General features: G+C 40.5%; 2 protein-coding genes across 2 annotated transcripts; both read right to left on the bottom strand.

Moving 5' to 3' along the window:
- Window positions 1-159: 159 nt before the first annotated feature.
- myadml2 (myeloid associated differentiation marker like 2) lies at window positions 160-2,630 on the bottom strand. Its single transcript, XM_030141800.1, has one exon. The coding sequence runs from the start codon at window positions 1,829-1,831 to the stop codon at window positions 920-922; it is 912 nt and encodes a 303-aa protein (XP_029997660.1). The 5' UTR covers window positions 1,832-2,630; the 3' UTR covers window positions 160-919.
- Window positions 2,631-4,491: 1,861 nt separating this feature from the next.
- Window positions 4,492-11,676, bottom strand: notum1a (notum, palmitoleoyl-protein carboxylesterase a). The gene is made up of 11 exons (XM_030140054.1): window positions 11,057-11,676; window positions 8,170-8,222; window positions 7,973-8,068; window positions 7,589-7,649; window positions 7,423-7,481; window positions 7,232-7,334; window positions 6,942-7,133; window positions 6,765-6,862; window positions 6,519-6,666; window positions 6,380-6,427; window positions 4,492-6,281 (listed from the first exon to the last, which is right to left on the bottom strand). The coding sequence occupies exons 1-11, from the start codon at window positions 11,383-11,385 to the stop codon at window positions 5,978-5,980; spliced, it is 1,491 nt and encodes a 496-aa protein (XP_029995914.1). The 5' UTR covers window positions 11,386-11,676; the 3' UTR covers window positions 4,492-5,977.
- Window positions 11,677-13,376: the final 1,700 nt, after the last annotated feature.

Raw genomic sequence — 13,376 nt, 5'->3', positions numbered from 1 at the left:
ACAATTCCAGAAATCAAAATACTAAAATCAACCTGGTGGTGAAAAATAAAAGTTCCCAACACTGTTGAGGTAAAATTCAAGTAGCATGAGAGATTTAAAGAGACTTACACATACTGTTGTATATTTTATTGAACACAGACTTTGTAACAAATGCGACAAAAGAGAATATGGAACACCTCATGAATCGGTCTGTCACAACTGAATTTAATCTATTTGTCAGCATATATTAATCACATCCATTTAACATCTAAGTAATATAGTCAAAATCTTTACATCTCAACTTTGGTGTTTCTTCTATAAAGAATCAAATAAAATGTATGTAACTGAACCCAGTTCTATGCCAATATTACTTGAAAATGCAACAAAAAACATTTTTGTTTTATTTACAAGCCTCAGTGCACACTGTATATCTTTGTAAGATAAATATATATCCACTTTAATGTATAAATACAGTTAAATAAACTGAGAGAGATAACACTGTCTTCAAATTCTTCCATAGATCTATTCTGTTAGACACTACCAGTGTAACATGGATGGACAGATGCATTTGGTGCTGTGATGGACACATTTCTCAGGGTCGCCTGTGGACAAAGCTGCTGACATCAGCACACCTGCAGACTCTCCTGGTAGGTCATTGAATAACCTAGGAAAGACTTTTGAGTTTGTAGCATTTATAATGCTTAATACTGTGAACTAACTAGCCTTGCTGCATAGAAATGTAATACTAAATGAAAAACAGTTTAAAAAACAAACAAACAAAAAAAACATTAAGTGTAAATAGGTGTCACACATATCACCTACAATCGATGGTTAAAAAGGGGAATGAGTCCTTCACAGAGATGTGAATGTGGGCAGATGTTCCCTTTAACTTCCTGTATATGTCTCTGTGGCTAAAGCAGTCTTGATGGTGAGGAGTTCCTCAGACAGTTCCATTGGAGACAAATCGAATCCTCTGGGAGTAGACAAGATCTACAAAGTAAAGGATCAGGTTGACATTTGTGAAGACTGCCACCACCAGCTTACTATCCCATGGACATGCTCCTCGTGGGCAGTCCTCAGGACGGAAGGTAGCACCATACTTCTTATCGAAGCTGAAGATTGGCCAAACGAGTGCAGTACTGAGGTAGAGGATCACAGCGAAGAAGGTGTAAATGACCACAAACCGGTCAAAGGGGAAACGTAGAGAAGAGGTCCTCCCTGAGACTGTCAGTATGATCACTATTACAGTGACGGAGAAGCACAAACTGTACACCACCACACAGTACTGGGTGGCAATATAGAGGTTGTACTCACTGTCATTGGCCAAGGCTCCGAAAATAATGCAGGCCACAAAACCTTGGATCACCTTGAGTAAACCAGACACAGTGGCCATGTAGCCCACCACAGCTCCTGGCTTAGCTCGAGTCAGGAACACTTCAACCCCATAGGGGAAGCAGCAGACACTAGAGCAGACAGTGACAGTGATGCGGTAGATCTGGACGTCACAGTCGTCATCGGTGCAGTCTGTTTGGATGAAGTAGACAGGGTAGACCACAGAGGCAGTGATGTACATGAGTGTTGCCAGCATGGCAAAGGAGACTGTGAAGTTATCCCAAGAAATGGGCATGCATGTGTGGAGTCGTGTAATGTCCAAGGTGAACACAACCAGAGTTACAGCAAAGCAGAAGCACCACACAAACATACAGAAGGTTCCATAGTTGGCACTGTACCCTGCTCCATGGGACACCAGGGCCATTATGGTGCAACCCAACAGCAGTTGGCACATTCGAGCTGCACCTAAAGGTGAAAGCACAGCTGCTTTGTTGAGGTAGTGTCCTCCGTGAGGGTCCATGATGAGTGCTGCCCTCTACAAACAGCTGCTTTTTCTGATGAGATTCTTAACGTCCTGCTGTCGGTCTTGGTGTCCTTGTGGCCTTCTCCTCCTCTTACTTCACAGGCCTCACCCTTCCTCAGCTGCCTTTTATAGATGGTCTTTAATTATAAATGTCTCTAACTTTTCCTTAAGCTAGCTTTGTAATTACAGCTGTGTGCGTCAGATCAACATGCATTTGTGTACTGTTATGTCAGTCTTGGTACAGTAGTTGGCAATAGTGTTTTAGATTTACTTAAGCATTAAGGATGGAGATTTTTTGTCAAAAAGCATTTAACAGATGCATATGTACTCTATAGCCTCATACAAGAATTTTACCAGTTTTTTATGGTATGTTCAGAAGGCAAATTGTGACTTTTATACAGAATAAGAATATTATCCTAGTCTTACTCAGCGCTGTAGTGTAAATCCTCAGAAGTCTTGACTTTCTTGGTTATATTCTTCAATCATTGTCCTGTGTACCAAGGCTTCAGAGTAAAGTACAGTCTTGTCCGACAGGCCTTCCTCTGTTAATCATATCCAAAGATCAGTCCTCCAACCTTTAAAGGCGAACAGGTGGGCCGGTTTGTTGTCCTGTCAATCAGCTTCCTTAATTCAATAAATCAGCCCTTGTAATTTCTTCATCGGTGGCCTTTAAATTGCTTGTCAAAACCACTCAAACTGTCTCCTCTGTGCCTTGTTCTTTGTCTTGCTGTTTCTGTCTGCGTTTGCCTCCTGGATTTAGTCTCCCACTCTTTCAGACTTACAAAAACACACCCTCTCCCTCCTGTGTGTCCTATGTGTGTGTCAGTGGATTGGTAGGGGTTGCAGTTGAAATGAAAGTTTGTGCCGAGCCCAGGGTTACAGGCCTCGCCAGGGCTATAAATAGGGGGTCTATATTCCACAGAGGGGTGGGAGGCTACATGTGGCAAGCAGTATGAAGAGTCGTATTTCTAGGGAGCACCCAGAGAGGCTGAGTCAGAGCTCCTTCAGTAAGAAACTGGCATTTATACACAGTGTAATGACAGGGAGGGAGGCTAAGTCTCCCATTAGAGGCAGAAATTACACACAGGTCCAGAGGGATGATTATACATGAGTGGTGACAGATCTGAGCTGTACATGTGAGTGGGAAGTTGACATGGATTAGTAGTTTCTTAAAATTGGCTAAGACTTTTGATTTAGTGTGCAAGGTGAATTTTATAGAAAACCACCTCCTAAAATAGCTTGTGAGGTATTTCTTCCCTGTCAATTTTTTTTTTTTTTTTTTTTAGGATTGTTTTATTGTTGGCTATATATTTAGGATAATTCCCATGTAATATATGTAGGACATTTTCTTGGTGGCTACAATTTAGTATTGTCGACATATTTTATAACGCATGTATCTTGGATTTTTCCCTAAAACAATTGTTGGTGCTGCCAGTGTGTTGTGTTGCTTTGTTGTCGGTTTTGTGGTGGAAGACTTCAAGAAAATGACACTGAAGGAAAATCCACACTTAAAACAGATGCCAGGTTGGTTTTTAGGAAGAAAATGCTGTTTAAAGCCCAAGGCTGAATTACATCTGTTTTCTTTTTTGTTACCCTGAAATATTAAAAAGTATTACAGACTGAATTGTTAGCGCTGACAGCTTCATTAATGATTTTTGTGACTTTTTGGGGTCAAATATGCTAGGTCTGTTTGAGTTTATTCTGTGCAATGACAGATATAACCTCACACAGAATAGGCCAAATGACGGCGCTATGAAGTGGCGTACACTGAAAGCATAACGTACTTAGATTTGCTGCAAAATCATAAGGTCATTAGTGTGGGTTTAACATAAAGACACGGCTAAATGAGGGTCACAGTAAGTTAAATAGTGCAGAGTCGACTTTATGGTCCAGCTGATGGATTATGTTTTTGTTTTTTTTTTTCATTGAGACATTAGATTTAACCCTCAAAGACCTAAACGTCTAATGGTGACCAAAGGCATCTATGGATCTCAAATGTTCAATACCATTTGAACCATGAAACCTATCAATACATGTAAATAATTCAGGTAAAATGCACTTTCTCAGCATCTCACTGACATCAGATATGACCCATTTGGACATTCAGAGGCTCCCTAGTGAACATGGAAACACCATCGTCTTCTGCAGCATTGATTCACCAGTGAAAGCCGTATAGTTTAACACAAGGCACTGGTTGTAAATGCTTATTTTTTCATTCAGTTAATACATTTAAATGAAAAAGTCACTTTGCTTCAGTTTTCTCTGTTCTGACATAATAACCTTTGAATTTACTCTACGCTTTTACAAACATCTACATGATCAGCAAATCACATATCACAAAATACCTAATCTTCACTGAAAAATGCTGAGGATAAAATAATAAATAAGAAGTTAGGAAAGGTTAGATGTTGAAAAAAAAAACACTTTTAACTCACCACAAAAATAATTCTAGGTCTTTAAGGGTTGAGGAACTTTTCTGAGCCACCAAACACAAAACCTTGAATGCTTAAGAATTGAAGAAAAATCAAAACTCTGCTAATTCTGACCTCAACTCCTGAGACATAAATAGTCAATCCTAATCATAAATAGAACAAACAACTGACAATTAATACTCACCGTATCACTAAATAACAATAACCAGACTCCACAGAAATATGTACGTTGTTGTATATGTAATGTGTATTCTCTTTTAGGGCTGATACAAAGACATGCAATCAACACAAAGAGAATAAACAGCAACATATTTACAATTTACAAAGAATCACTTCTCTGTGAAAATAGCACTTATAAATATGATTTACATAACAAAATAAATATGTAAATTACCAATGTAGCTTGAGCTTTTTTTCTGTTAAAAAATATGTTACAGAATAAAATTACAATTAGTAATACCTTTCCTTCTCTGGTGTGATGCGAAATAGAGGTCCTTTAAAACATCATTTATAAGACATCATTACATACAACATTGTCATTATATTAAAAAGTGATCTCTATTATGAAATATAAGAAGGGAGTTACAATAGTGAACACTTAAAAGAACCTATACAAGTACTCAAAAAAAAAATATACAATGCACGATATTTGTCTCCCTTTAAATGTTCATTGCATTGATCTGAGGATTGCTGAACTACTGAGGTGACCTAAAGGGAAAAGCACATCCTGGTATGAATGTGTGAACCCTGTGTTGGGGTTTTAAACAGTCCTTTTGTAAATGATGCAGTTGCTGAGAAAGAGGTATAGAATAGATGTAATGGCACTGTGGTGTGTGTGTAACTACAAATACACCTCAAGAGCATTTTCTGGTCCATCTTAGCACCGTGATTAAACTGGGCTCCATGGCATCTTCACAGCTGTCCTGTCACAAAAAAGTGCCATATACTGTAGATTCCAACACTGTTTACCATGACAAATACTGTTATTTGGTTTTTTTTTTCATTCTTTGAGCCTTATTTCAACCTAGTCTCTGGATTGTGGTGGAATATCGAAGTCTATTGTCTCTGCTGGTTTTCCCATTTTGTCGGAGGTACATTAAAATGTAATTCTGTCCCTCCCTGATCCAGTGCTTTTCTCACCTCATCATACATGCCTGTTTCTGCCTTTATGTAGGTTACTGTGTGATGAGATGTGAGTAAACTCAACTATAAAACAGTCTGAAAACAAAATGATTATCCTTACACACTCTATAGTGACTACCTGTCAAAGACAGCATCCTTACATCATTGTGGCGGTTTCTTTTTTCTTTTTCTTTTTACAGTGACTAAATATAAACTATATGGAAGGATGAAAATAATATATAAAAACAAAACATCAATGGGCATCCTTAAAACTGGATTACATTCGTGATATTTTTCTTTTTTTCTTTTACAAAGCAAAAGATAATTTAATAGGAGAGTAGCAGTGTTGTGCCTTGTCATGGGGATGTGTCACCCCTGTACGTGTCACCATTACTAAGTTATGAGGAGTCGAAGAATGAAAGGAAGGGACTAAACAAGAGGTCGGAGGAGAAAGGACTAAAGGTAGGATGGGTTGTGGGTATTAATGGTTAGTTCAGAGGTATCAGGCATGGGAGACTGGCCAGAAAGACCAGCCAGCCCTGCACGGGCTTAGCTTGGATGTACTGTGTGTTTATGAGTGTGTGTCCTTTTAGCTGCCGCTGCTGAGCATGCCCAGTAGCTTACTGGGGTCCATGCCCTGCTGCTGGGCCATCTTCTGCACATCAAAGCCCATATGCATCAGGAACTGAATGACGTTCATTTCCTGTCCTGTGAACTGGTCTCGGATGGTGGGGCAGGTGGGGTTGCAGTGCGGCCATGGGCAGCTGTCAATCAAATGCACAGGACAGCCTTTGGGTGGAGCTTTGTTGTTTCTGTTGTCCTGGAGACTGCGGTCCCAGCAGTGCAGCGCTCGGGGCAAAGAAGTGCCTTTAACCTGCACGTCAATCCAGTAACTGCAACACAACACAAGAGGGCGCTGTCAGCTCACAAGTGGAAAGCCTCAAGTCTTATTCACTCAATGGCAACATACATAGAAAAAAACACTACTCACTTCCTGGTGATAACTTCATGTGACAGGCATGCTGGTGCGAACATAGCCCTGAAAAAATACAAGCATTAAGTTAAGTGAAGCCATGCAATCTCTGCAGTTGGATTATCTTTATCCAAACTTTATATAAGCGTGGCCTTACGGGACATCTTTGAGTGTATTCCTCAGCTCAATGCCCAGGTTTTGGATGTAACGCCACTGGCCTTCCTGCACAGGCTGGCCTGTTAACTGGATGTTGTCCACTGTCAACTGGGCCTCATCAAAGAGCCACTGGACCACAAACACTGGGCCTGCACAGAATGAAGAGAGAAGACAGAAAAGCTGTTAAATATGCGGCCAAATAGAGAATACAGGCTTATATCTACGGTTTTAAAATATACAGACGCACTTTTTATTGATGGGAACACTCTATATCCAAAGAAGCAGTTCCACTCTTCTCCTTCATGGGTTTTCCTACACCTCTCTGGTACCACTCCCCCCCAGTACCTGTAAAAACAACATGATGTGAGCAACCTTGACATAACTCTACCCCATTGTGACATGTATTTTTGCTCTAATAACATACTTGATTCCCCTCTTGATGGTCTCTGTAGGGGCACAGCTGACAGCATCCACACAGTCAGTACAATGGTACTGCTTATTGTCCAAGAACCAACCAGAATCCGACAGGCCTCGGACCTGTATCCCAGTGTGACCTAGTCCCTCCAGCAGTTCGGCCACACGGTCCACGTTCAGCAGGACTCCAGTACCACCCGCACTGTGGGAAAGAAGGATTTCATTGTCTTTTTGGTCCACATACAGGAATGTAAATGTAGATAAATTACATGGTTAAAGAAGAGCAAAACATGGACTTACCTGCTTCCTGCAAGTAGGAGAACCTTGGCGTTGTCTAGACCTTTGGTCAACAGGTCCTTCACTATCTCTTGAATAATCAGAGAGCCCATGAAAGCATAGCCACCTGCAAAAAACACAAACAGGGAGTCAAATACTACAATTTATCATGAAGTGAAAATCATTAAGGTTTAGATGATTCTGCAACATCTTACTCTGCTCCGTTTTGGCTGAAGCTCCACTCCACACGTCACTCGAGCAGTACGGAATATACCTGCACAAGCATCACATGTCATATAATTCACATGTAATACAACATATAATCCAATATAGCACATGTTATTGTGTCCAGCAGTGATTAGATGTGTAATGAAAACTTACACCATGTTGGCATTCCACCAGTGAGGGTTTTCTTCAGGCAGCGGAGACAGGATTCCCGTACCTACAAAGACACATCAACATGTATCATTAACCATTCTGGCACTCCCAGACACATCCTCTTCCTCCTCATCATCATTACCACATGGATTACAGTTATTACACGGCAATGACAGAGGGAGGCGTCTCTTTTCCTTCAGCAGCGGGCGCCAGGTAGCTCCGCACCACAGCGACATTATAACCGGGTTTCTCCATAACATAGCAGTTAGAAAACACTATACATTCGGTCCTTTTAATTACAGAGACATTAAAGTGAGATGTGGATACTTATTTCACCATGTGAGGAAGTCAGGTTTTTTTTTTTTAATGTAGTGAATGTAGACAGACCTGTTTTGGTTTGGGGCCACTTGGATGAGCTCATCAATCTCCTCATGGTCTCATATCGGCTGTCGCAGTTCTCTTTGTTGAAGCAGTACCAGCCACCTGAACGTACATAAACATAAGATTATTTCTCACATGCACTAACTATCACCCTTTACATGGAGCTGCACTGACAAATACAAAGAGCGATTTTTGATACTGACCCTCAAGAAATATCAACCACCGTCTGCTGCCTCGAGATTCTTTCAGGTAGTATCTACAAGAGAGAAAAAGTATGAAATAAATTCACATATCCGAGCTGGTGTGTGAGTTATGCTTTTCTTGCATCCTTGACAAACAACACAGACATACAATAAAACCACATGCACACTTTCTATAAGGTGTATGTTTCTTGCAGACAAAGATAAAAACCTGAAAAGTGATATCTTCCTTGTTTCTACCATCAGTAATGGTATCCAAGCATGAACTAAAAACACAAATGACATCATGATGTTATTTAAACAAGGATGTCCTGTTTCTGTGTTGATTTCTATCTCTGAAATATGACAGCAAGCAGCCGAAAAGTAAATCCTGCCAGCGTAAGATCAGTGAATAAACAGAGGAGAACAAAGCGTCTGTGTGTCGAGTTTGCCTTAAAGAGGGAGATCTTGTAATCGAATAAGAGATAGACATCATCCTGTCCCCTATTCTTCATCTACTGTAGACGCTGGTGGATGGTATTTCTCATTTTGAACGTAGCAGGAGTTTGTAATGTACCATCATATTATTCTCTGTAGCTCTGAGCTCATTCGTCAAGTGTCAAAACATAGATTAAATCAAGGCTTAGGTCTTGACTTGATGAGAGATAAAAAGAAAAAAGAAAAAGACCCATTTGGCTTGTGTAGCTGTAAAACAGTTGCTCTTTTAGTTATGTAAGATCCAATTTTCTGAAGATTAATGTCTTGTATTTTCAGGGTCAGACTACGACTTAAAACATAAGTTAAAGAAATGGAATAGAAGAATTTTATGCTGTATGTGCACAGCCCAGAAGAGGGCAATGCTATCTTAGTTAGTTCTCCCATTCTGAAGGACAAACTCATCTCAAATGTGTCATTATTTGTCTTTTCAGGATTTTTATCTTGTATCATTACATCACCCCTTTGTCATAACAAACATAAAATGGGCAAATTAAAGTAAAAAAAGAAAAAAAGTGTAGCCACATAAGTGAGAGACTCCTAATGCACTTCTGTCATAACTTTCTCCTCAACAAGTGTATCCACCCAACTTTACCAATGACAAAACTCAAGCGATTGCCAAGTACATTTCAGTGACTTTTAGAAAAACAGACTTGGGTGAAGCACCGAGTGGTTTGCTCAGACTCTGAATCATGCTTTGGCTGCATTCAATGTCTTATGCTATTATTACAGTCAAGTTACAGTCGGTTACAGTCAATGATGTAGGCTGAGTGGTGCGCTTACTACTCCCAGAGAACAAAGTGAACAGAGGGTTGGCAAGCTCCACAAGCTGGGAGGGAAGGTGCTGCGTCGACCCACTCACTCAAACAAGTCAACATCTTACTCCAGAAGATGAATCACACAGTTCCACCTTCACCTAGTTTTGTTTTTATGTTACTTTTTTTTTTTTTTTTCCTACATACTTGTTTGTCTATATGCACTGGAATACCTCTTTGGACAGTGCTGTTGCTGCTCACAGTGAGGTGGAGGATGGATTAGCATCTTAACTGAAAAGCCACAACGGTGAATGAAATGACCATCTGCCAGTAACTGTCCCCAGTGCATTTCTAAACATCTAAGAGCTTTACTGTGCTAACAGACAGCTCTGTCCACCAGCACTTTGGGATTTAACAGGAATTAGATAGGATACTAAATCCATAAAGATACGTTATATGAAAATGTATTTCAGTCCAGTCGTCAAACTGGTTACAGTGAATGGCAGGCCCAGAAAGCATTTATATAACACTCCAGACATAGCTGCATGGTTATTCTAAATTTTAACATGTAATATGATAATTGGACTTTTATTGCGGTTACAATTTGTATCACTATAACAGCATATGTTGTAAAATGTTGACAGTTTAATGGAAGTAGAATGCATTTCTCGAGGGCTTTTGAAGATAATAAACATCTATAAACATTATGTAACCCACATTACATCCCATTCCCTTTGTTTTAGATGTATTCCCTTTTGAAATTCAATTTACAACTTAAAAGTGTAATTTGTATTCCAGTATAGAGGTTATTTATGCTGACATAACATGATTTACTGTAACCTACCAGACAAAAGCAAAGGTTCTACGGCTGGTATGCATGTTCATGTCTTAAGTTAAGATGCATTCAGGAGACTGGTTTATCCCCCTTAAGCAGAGAAATGTGTGACGTGTTGCAGCCAGTTGAATTTAATTTCTCCTTCTCTGCAGCGGTTGTTATCGAAAACAATTATTGATTTTGTAGTGATCCATTGTTTACCTCACAGTTCAAAGTATTGTTGCGTGTTTTAGTAAATAACAAAAATGACAGTTCAGCAAAGCGCACACCCAGGGACAAAGAGATGGAGAGATGGGCGGGGGTCTGAAAACTTCAATCTAAAACTTTCTGCAGAGCAAATCCTGCATTCTAATTTAAAGCAAAGGAAATGAAGCATAGGCCATGTGGCTATCCGCAAATTTCACGCTTCGCTGACGCAAAGCAGCTGTCTATCTTTTCCTGACTGAACCCTCCTCTGTTCGAGGACAGTTCTCTGTTTTGGAAATATTCTGTTTGTTTTTGCTCTGGCAATTAATTTATAGTGAATTTCTCTTTGTTTCTATTTGAGTCTCCAGGCATCACGCACTGTTTTGAACCAGTTTCACTATAATCGAAAGTCTACTTTTACGCACATTCTGCCAATTTGGATGTAATGAGCACAGCTTGTCCTTGAGCCAGACGCATGTGGGATGAATACTGTTGCGCCATTCTCAATCCAAACAACACTAAACATTCACAACTGCTGCAAATATGAACTTTCTTTGACTGGCAGGTCATCCAAACATATACGAATCATGATTTATTATAGTGTCATGTGTATTCTGTGTTAGTGGCCTACATTACATACCCCGCAGGGCTTCCGTCATTGCAGGTGACTGATGTATTCTCCAAAAAGTTCAACTTCATGTCGTAGTCGAGCTTCTGCGCCGAACACGGGTACAGTGACTGCGCAAGGTTCTTCACTTGTGTCATGAAGTTATCCATGTTCTCCTCCACGGCGGTGAAATCCAGAGGGAAGCTTTCCGTGGTGTCACCCCGGTCCGCTCGGTATGTGGGAGGAGGTGGTGCGCGTCGTGGTTGCGGGTTGCGGCCACCCCGGAACCTCCGTGCGCAAAGAGCTCCAGACTGCATCAGCACCAGAAGCAGCACTGATGAAACCATTCTGATCGCTGTCATCTTTACCCGGGTTAGATGTCCTTCCTCCAAATAAAACGTCTGGTCGAGAAAAGATGAAGATTTACTGATGGGGATGAGAAAGAAACGACAGTTACGCACGGGTCTGTAGACGCGTCAACACTTCTCCGCTCCCTGTAACGCATTAATTTAAACTAAATCAAAAGTCCTCTGAGATCTTTCAAAGTCATCTGTACAATTTTCTGGATGTATTTCAGAGTTTCAAGGAGTGCCCCTGTGAGTGGTTGCCCATCTAGTGGAAGTGAAGCGCAGCTGGACCAAGCACAAGCTTGAACGACAACACTCGTGCCATGCTCTCGTATTTTTTTGTATTTTATTCAAACTTTCCCCCCTTGTGTGTCCGTCCAGCCAATCGCAGAAGCGGGGCAGGACTCAGCGTGGCAGACTACCCCCCCTCCCCTGAATTTATAGTGGGAAAAAACGTCCGTGCATTGGTTCTTTTGATCCGCGATTTTTTATTTGATGTGGTGGCTTTTATTGGCATTGAAATGCCCATTTCCCATTCCACCACAAATTTATGAAGTGAGAATACGCATCTTGTTACACACTTTCTTGAAAATCAAGTGAGAAGAAAACAAAACATAAAAAAAAGTGCTCTGACAATATTTGGCCCATCTCACTATTATTCAATGAATCAAATCTAAGTGTTCAGTTTGGCCTTTAATCTGTTTCCTCCAACAAAAACAACAATCAGATGGCAGAAATTGTCATGAAAAGGTTTTTATATAATTCTCCTCTTTTTCTTACTAGTTGAGTTGCTCATGTTTGCCTATGGTTTAGAAAAAAGGACACTTTTCTTTCTTTCTTTCTTTCTTTCTTTCTTTCTTTCTTTCTTTCTTTCTTTCTTTTTCTTTTCTTTCTTTTTTTTTTTTTTTTAATTCAGACGGGGCCTCCAGAGATCAAAGCAGCCATCACTCTTTCTCTCCCGTCTCTCCTCCTCCCTCCCACTCCAGTCTCTTCCAAACTTTCCTGGTCTACTGTATATTTTAAGTCGAGCAGAGCATCCTGATGGGAAGCCAGCTTTTTAACGCAGGAATGCCTCGTTACGGTTGAGGTAGGCTTCCCTCGAACAACCTATCATTTTAAGGACACATTAAAGTTAAAGTCTAGTTCATGGTCCAACAGTGATTATAAATCAAGATAACACTTCATAGTGGCGTTTGGTCTTTCAGCTATTGACTGAGCTCATTCTAAGTGAAACAAACAGTCCACTTTAGGATTAGATCCATGCAGGGATGTCTACGAAGATGACATTTATTATGACTTTTATATGATTCAAATAATATATGTAGGTAGCTGTATCAGGTCCTGAAAGTGTTGTGGCACCTTTTGAGTCTCCCTGTTCAGTTTTTTTAGATTAAATATACATTGGTCAGATACACAGGGGAGTGAAGAACACCATAATAACAGTAAAAGTGCCTCATGTCCTTTTAAAGACAAAACTTTCACTGACTGGAGCCCCGTGGTTAATCAGTTGCCTGAAGGATGTCGAACAGTTCTGAGCCAGGTAAGATGGATATGAAGTCACCAGCAGGACTGATGGTATTCATTGGGAACTTCAAACAGATGCTTGTATAGATTAAAACATGTGGTAGGGCCCAGGAGGAGAGGCTCTATCACAGATTGAGTCTAGTCACTTTGACCCATACCTCCCTGTTTTATCACACGTCATCCCCAAAAATGTAACCCTTAAATCACTCGCAGATGGACGCTGGCCTCTGACACACTCACTACCATGAAGAGATGCCCCGGCTGTGTGTCGAAACGTCCTCTGACCCAAGCCGGGGAGAAGTTTGAGCTGCAGATGCTCACACTTCACAAGGAGGAGGTGATTCAAGTGATATAAATGTGTGTATTCGGCAAGATAACACAAAGGATGCTCTTTTAACCCTTTAACAACGGCAGTCTCTCCGGCGCTACATTTTGCACTTTACAGCATTCAAATTACTATAACTCCTGAAGTGTTTGTGTTA

This window comes from Sphaeramia orbicularis, chromosome 8, assembly GCF_902148855.1.
Source record: "Sphaeramia orbicularis chromosome 8, fSphaOr1.1, whole genome shotgun sequence".
NCBI lineage: Eukaryota > Metazoa > Chordata > Actinopteri > Kurtiformes > Apogonidae > Sphaeramia > Sphaeramia orbicularis.
The sequence above is the reverse complement of the archived record's forward strand: the minus strand, read 5'-3'. Positions and strand labels throughout refer to the sequence as shown.

What these genes read in the sequence shown, in the direction of transcription:
- myadml2 (XM_030141800.1), bottom strand. Translation starts at nt 1,831, where the DNA reads ATGGACCCTCACGGAGGACACTACCTCAACAAAGCAGCTGTGCTTTCA.
- notum1a (XM_030140054.1), bottom strand. Translation starts at nt 11,385, where the DNA reads ATGACAGCGATCAGAATGGTTTCATCAGTGCTGCTTCTGGTGCTGATG. An exon ending in AATGACGGAAGCCCTGCGGG is followed by an intron (nt 8,223 to 11,056) that starts GTATGTAATGTA and finishes TCTCTCTTGTAG; the next exon opens with ATACTACCTGAAAGAATCTC. An exon ending in AATACACTCAAAGATGTCCC is followed by an intron (nt 6,428 to 6,518) that starts GTAAGGCCACGC and finishes GTATTTTTTCAG; the next exon opens with GGCTATGTTCGCACCAGCAT.